Source organism: Balearica regulorum, chromosome 26 (genome assembly GCF_011004875.1).
Source record: "Balearica regulorum gibbericeps isolate bBalReg1 chromosome 26, bBalReg1.pri, whole genome shotgun sequence".
NCBI classification, from domain to species: domain Eukaryota; kingdom Metazoa; phylum Chordata; class Aves; order Gruiformes; family Gruidae; genus Balearica; species Balearica regulorum.
In genome coordinates, this window is record NC_046209.1 from 1,427,251 (window position 1) to 1,433,436 (window position 6,186).

The window sequence follows — 6,186 nt, forward strand, 5'->3', positions numbered from 1 at the left end:
CGCGTGTGCTGGTGCGGCAAGAGTAATTTTGGTAAAATCCTTTGCAAAACATGACTGAAGCTAAAAGCAGCAGCAAGGAGGCTGAGCTGTACGCCGGCAGCTGCGGCAGAGACACCGTGGCGGTGCTGGCACAGCCTTTCCCCGGACTTCCCCGTGCTGCTAACCCCATTTTTTGTTTCCTTTTTATTTTTTGCACTCTCAGCAAGTAAACGCTGACACCTCTGGCCCTTGCACGCAAGGCAGACGAAACCACAAACTGCTCTTCATCTTCAGTAGCATCTCCAGTTCTGCCCCAGATAAGGCCTGAGGCAGCGGTGCAGCCCCAGGTGAGGGTTCTGGGGGCCCCTGCCCACCCCAGGTCACCCCCGGTCCCAGCCCCACTGCCTGGCTGCATCCTCTGCAGCGCCATGGATTGCCCTCGACTCTAAATCCTTGCTGTAATCTGCCCAGGTCAGGCAAGGGAAACCATCTCAGCCCTGCTGCTTCATGTATTTATTTTAAATTTTTTTTTTCATTTTTGCCTTTTTTTTTGTTTTCTTACGCTTTTTTTTTGCAAGTAGCTGGTGTTTGGTGCTGGGGCTGTTCGTGCCCCCATCCTGCTGGGATGATGCTGGCCCCAGCTGTGGCAGGAGAGCAGGAGGCAGCCAGCCGGGATGAAGCTCTGCCGCTCCCCCTGATCCAAGGAAACACGCTCAGCATCAGCCGGACTCTGCAGCTGCCTTCTCTCCGTGTTTGTCCCCAGTGGGAGGTTGAGGCTGGGAAGTGCGTGGCCAGATCCTGACCCCACGCAATGCTGCTCCTGGAGGCATTGCCTTCCATGTCCTGGAAACCAGAAAACTCCCTGAAAGTGCTGGTGCAACCGTAAACCCACGGGGTGGGTGCTTGGCATCCTGCACGGGCACTCAGCACCCCACGGGACCCCCCTCATCCACCTCCTGCCGTCCATCCCTGCTGAACCAGCCTGGTGATGGTTACAGCATCGACTTCTCCAGCGACGGGTCCAATCCTTTCCCATCCCTGATGATGACGGGTTTGTCGAAGATGAGCAGAGGGATGGGGACTAGCGGCCGGCACAGCCCCCACCTTCCCTCCTCTTCCTCCTCCTCGCCGGGTGGGTGGCTGGTGCAGCTATTGCTGCCAGGCGGTGGAAATCCCACCGGGCTCAGCACGTCCTGCCTGCGGTAGGCGAATGGCAGCTCCTTCTCGCAGCCCACCGGTTCTTCGGCTGCGGGGCCAGGCTGCGGCGTGCCGGGTCGTGTGCCGACATCGGTCATCTCCTTGCTGGGATGCTCTGTTATCAGCAGCTCGGCTGGGCTGAACCTCTCTGAGGGCTCCACAAAGCCTGGCCGGGGCTGGCCCTAAGGGTCGGATGTGTTTGGGGTGGGAAACATCCTGTGCCAGGGCCGTGCACGGGTTCCTGCTGGGGTGCAGGATCTGGCCCCTCCTGCTCCTTGCATCTTACCTGGCTCATTTCGCCAGCCGAGAACTGGATGGCTTTGCTGCCCACAGGCTTGGGCAGGGGTGGGAGGAGGAGGCGGCGGGCCCTGGGGACGGGGTGGTTGGTGAGGGAGTGGGTAATGGGAGAGGTGAGGGGGAAGGCCGGAGCAGGGTGGAGGCAAGGGTGCTGCCGTCACCTCTTTTTGCTCAGCTGGTAGATGGCAGCCATGGCGGGGAGACTGAGCGAGATGCCCAGGTACTTCAGGTTGGAGTTCCACACTGCTCCCTGGGGACCTGGGGATGGGCATGGTTGGGGGGTGGCGTTTCTGTCCCCAACACCCCATGTGGGGCACGGGAGCCATTTCAGGGCAAGGGCGAGCACCCTGTGGAGACCACCCCACGGGGACCAGGGAGGGGACGGGATCTCCAGCCGTTACCCAGTGCCTTGGTTTGGAAGTGCCACCGAGGGCTGCAGGTCCCCCAGGTCTCTGCTGTCACCTCCTGAACACCCACCCTGTAGACTGTGCCGGACCGTACATTTCGGAGGGTGTAGTGAGATGCCGTGGCGTCCGCTTCGGCATCTGGGTAAACGATAGCAAGCGGGCAGTAGTCTGGCAGCTGCCCGTGGGTTGCAGGCAGCACCTTCATTCTGCCCCATGGGGATGGGGGGGGGGTCCTGCTCACAGGTCACGTTCTCTCCCTCAGCCGCGTGGCAGATGAGGTACTTGGCCAGCACCCCGGGACAGGCGGCACGAGCAGAGGAGCTCCACTGGAGGACGATGGTGGCATCCCCGGCGCTGGCATTGATGTGGATGGGCACTACCAGTGAGGCTGCGTGTCGTGGGAGGGGGGGTGGTACAAAAAAAAAAAGGGGGGGGGAGCATTTTGAGAACCCTTCCTTTTTGCAGTTAAACTGGGCACAGATGCTCCGTGTTTCCATACGTACCGTTGCTGGCGTAGTGGTGCCGCATGGCGAAGGTGGACCAGCCCTGTGCCGGGGTCCAGCCATGCACAGCCAGGCGGTAACATGCCGACGCTTCCAGTGTTCCTGCGGCAGGAACCAGGGATCCCGGTTAAAACCCTGCCAGGATCCAACCCCGGGCTGGGGGGGGGGGGGGGGCAGGCGGGGAGCTCGGGGCTCTCCCTTGCCTCTCTCCATGTGGATGCTTTTGGCGGGGAAATCCTGTTGGATGCAAATGCCCCGTTTCGGGGCTTCTGACAGTGGCTGTTGCTCGAAGCAGTAGACGAAGCCGGGGCTCGGTGCTTCCCACCACGCCGTCACGGTGCTGCCAGCCACGCTGATGTCCTTGAAGCTGAGATCTGGGATGAAACAGGGGGTGCAAGGTACGGCCAGGAAAATAATTCCCTCGAGGTTGCTGGGGAGCTCGGTCTTTGCGTGGCGCAGGTACCTGCACGCTGCTCTGCTGGCACGTGGAGCCGCTGCGTTGGCCCCGTCCCGGCAGCATTGGCCACTGTCAGCAAGATTTCGTACTCGGCCCCGGAGAGGGTGAGGTTGTGCGCCGTCACCTCTGTCCCCAGCACCGCGGCGTCCTCCTCGGCCGACTTGGTGCAGCGGCACCCCAGCATGTGGGCGCGCAGCGTGTAGGTGACATGCCCCTGCTCCTCAGGGGCTGGCTGGGGGAGGGAGAGGGGGATGAAATGGCGGGGGGACACCCAGGAGGTCCCCAGGGATGCTGCCATACCTGCCAGGCCAGCGTCAGCACTCGCTGCCCGTTCCTCCCCAGTTTTCCCAGCTGGTAGCTCAGCACCGGACTTGCCAGGATTTCTGCAAGAGGAATGAGCCCGGCCAGGGTAGCAGCATTTTTGGGAGCCATTGGGATCCCACCCGCCTCCTCTCCTCTTCCTCACCCTCAGGAACGAAGATGGAGCTGCTCCAGTTGCTCCAGTAGCTGCTCCAGTGGGGGAGTTTGTGTCGGAGCTGGACCTCGAAGGCACCGTGTCCCCCCAGGGCACAGGTCACTAGAGTGGGGGGGCAGGGTCGGGTGGGGGGTCACCCCCTCTTTTCCCCCAGCTTTTGGCCATCATGACGTGCTGAAGGCCGGGGAGGGGGGAGCACCCCCGGGAGATGCTCATCCCCCATATCCCCGCGGGCCAAACTGACCTGAGTTGTCCTTGGCCATCACCATCTTGCACGTCACCTGTGGAGAGAACCGGGGATGGAGGCACCCACCCAGTAAAACCAGTATGTTACTGGGACATGAAAGCAATGCTGCCCTGTCCCCCCTGCAACATCCCAGGGGCACAGAGAGCCAAACTGGGTGCAGGGGACACAGTGGCCAGGAGGGTCCCTTCGGGTGGGGTACCACAGCTTCGGCCCTGGGAACCCCCTATCAGCAGTCGAGAGGGGTGGGGGGAGTCCCCAGCTGTGGGGGGTTTTGCTGGGGACAAGCAGCCAGATTTCATCCGTCGTCATCGTTAGTATAATCTGGGGTTTTGCCTGTGTAATCCCTGTGAATCGCGGCCTGATCCTGTTAGGGGTGGCAGCAGAATCCCGAGGCGGGAGGACAGGCAGAGCCGATAACGCAGCAAAACAGATGGGGCACGGATGGGTTTTGGGCGAACGGTGGCGTCACCAAGCATCCCGCGCTCCCCACACTGCCTGGGTTGCCACGATGGTACTGACCATCCCTTTGGTCACTGCTGGCTCTAGCAAATGGTGTTTTTACCTGCAGCCAGCCATGGTCACCCATCCTCCGGAAGCGAGCCTCCCATTGCGGTGGCTGGCTCCCACTGTGGCACGGTGGCCATGGCACCTGCAGCTGCAGCCAGCCGCCGGACTTGTTGAAGGGCATCCCGGCAGGGGGCGGATCCGGCTTGACTGTAAAGACGAGGTGGTCTTGCGGTTATCAGCACTGGTGCTGGCACCCACCCTGGCCCCATGGGTGCTTACCAGCCTTGTTGAGGTATAGCGTGAGATTGGGGGTCCTGTGGAAGTGGTCCCCCCAGCGTGCCTCCACCCAGGCCGTGGCATTGGTGAGGACGTAAACCTGATGATGCTTCAGGGTGTACGTCGTCCTTGTGCCCGCCTTGAACTGCTGGCACAGCCTGGGCATCGTGTAGCTGGGAAGGGGAACGGGCGCAAGGTTGGATCTGGACGGGGCAGTGCTCGCCCTCCAGGTGGGCTTGGGATGGGGAGGTCGTGTGTCCCCGTGTGTCAGGACACATCCCATGGGCTCCCCAGGACGCGGTGCCCATCCCCGCCGCGGTGCCCGACTCACCAGAACGTCAGGAGGTAGGAGGTGTTGCCGGTGGGGCCATAGGGTGGCCAGGAGCAGAAGAACCAGCGGGAGCCGCATTGCTTCCAGCAGGAGAAGCTGGGGGCCGTGGGGGTGCCTGCAGGAGAGGGCAGCAGCTGGGGGCTCCCGCACCCCAAGCCCCGGCAGGTTGGGGAAGGCCGGGATGGAACAGTGGTGTAGCTGTTGCCAGATCACCGTGCCGCTTGCCCAGGGGATCGGAGCAGCCGTGCAGGCAATTCTCACCCAAAACCCACCATTTTCCCCCCTCCCCGGGGATGCGGTGCTGGCTGGTGCTGCCTGCCCCAGCACCTGCCTGCCACCGGCGGGGATTCACCCAGCTTTCTCCCTGTGGTTTTGGGCGAGCATCTCCATCGCAGTGGCAGCTCCCCAGGCCTTATCACCCCCCCAAATCGTTCATTGAAAGTTTTCTGAAGTTATCTCTCATCTCCCGACGCCACAGGAGGACTTACCACCCCGCGCCAGCACCGCCAGCACTACGAGCAGCCACCCAAGCATCAGCCACCCGGGGTGTCCCACAGCGGATCTGGGGCTCCGCTGCCCTTTCCGGCTGCCCAGTCCCCCCAGCACCCAGTGGGTGGCCACCCCCCCCCCCCCCCAGTGCGGCAGCAGCAGCCCCGGTGCTCAGTGCAGCTCCCCACAACCGGTATTTCCTCTTCTGCTAAAATCTTGCTGAAGGGTGGCTGCTCCCAGGCAGGGCAGAGTGCGAGGTTGCGTGCCTCGCTTTTACCAAAAGCAAAAGAGAAAGCAACTAAAATATCCCCCTATTCTGCTGACACGCCTGCCAGGACTCAGCTAAACCCTGCCCCGGTTATGTTGCGTGCCCTGGTCATGCCACACACCCCGGCCCAGTGAGAAGTGCAAGGTAAGCAAAAAAGATACCTTGTGGTTTGGAGGGGGGTTTGGCTTTTTTTTTTTTTTTGGTGCAAACTTCACAGTATGTTTTTGATCCCCTGCCTGTAACTGGGTAAATTTCAAGCGGCTGCTCCAAAGTTGGGGTTGTTCGTGTTTTCAGTGCATGTGTCTGTGTGTGCACACGCATGTGAGCGTGGCTGCGAGTCCGAAACTGGAATCCTGTGACCATCCCCAGCACGACTTGTTCCCCGTGGTGGCGAACAAAGCCCCAGTGAGGCAGGAGAGCGTGGTGTCACTGGGACACCGGCAGCCGCGTGATGGGGTGGGTGACCTCGGGATGGCGGAACCGGGTGGCACCGAGGGCCGCGCACAAAGTCCCCTTGTTCCTGCAGAAAACATCCCCTTGTGTGGCCGTCGCTCGGGGCCGGAGGGCAGCAGGAATGTCCCTGCGCCAGGACCTCTCCGTCCTCCTGCCATCCGTATGGCTGGGGTCAGGGCACAGAGGGTCCCCTGGCACCTCCTGCCTTCCCACCTCGCTGTGTGCCCCCTTCTGCCCTCCCAGTTGGGGGTACACACTGAGCTGTGCCACGCCAAACCGAGCCATGCCAGGCTTTGCCAC

The 6,186-nt window shown here is 61.9% G+C and overlaps 1 protein-coding gene across 1 annotated transcript; it reads right to left on the bottom strand.

Annotated features, from left to right (window-relative positions):
- Positions 1–487: 487 nt before the first annotated feature.
- On the bottom strand, positions 488–5,565 carry IL12RB1 (interleukin 12 receptor subunit beta 1). The gene is made up of 15 exons (XM_075776418.1): positions 5,165–5,565; positions 4,677–4,791; positions 4,349–4,518; positions 4,125–4,276; positions 3,560–3,596; positions 3,307–3,417; positions 3,141–3,223; positions 2,847–3,072; positions 2,587–2,757; positions 2,384–2,485; positions 2,122–2,268; positions 1,875–2,018; positions 1,635–1,731; positions 1,463–1,544; positions 488–1,358 (listed from the first exon to the last, which is right to left on the bottom strand). The coding sequence occupies exons 1-15, from the start codon at positions 5,208–5,210 to the stop codon at positions 972–974; spliced, it is 2,070 nt and encodes a 689-aa protein (XP_075632533.1). The 5' UTR covers positions 5,211–5,565; the 3' UTR covers positions 488–971.
- Positions 5,566–6,186: the final 621 nt, after the last annotated feature.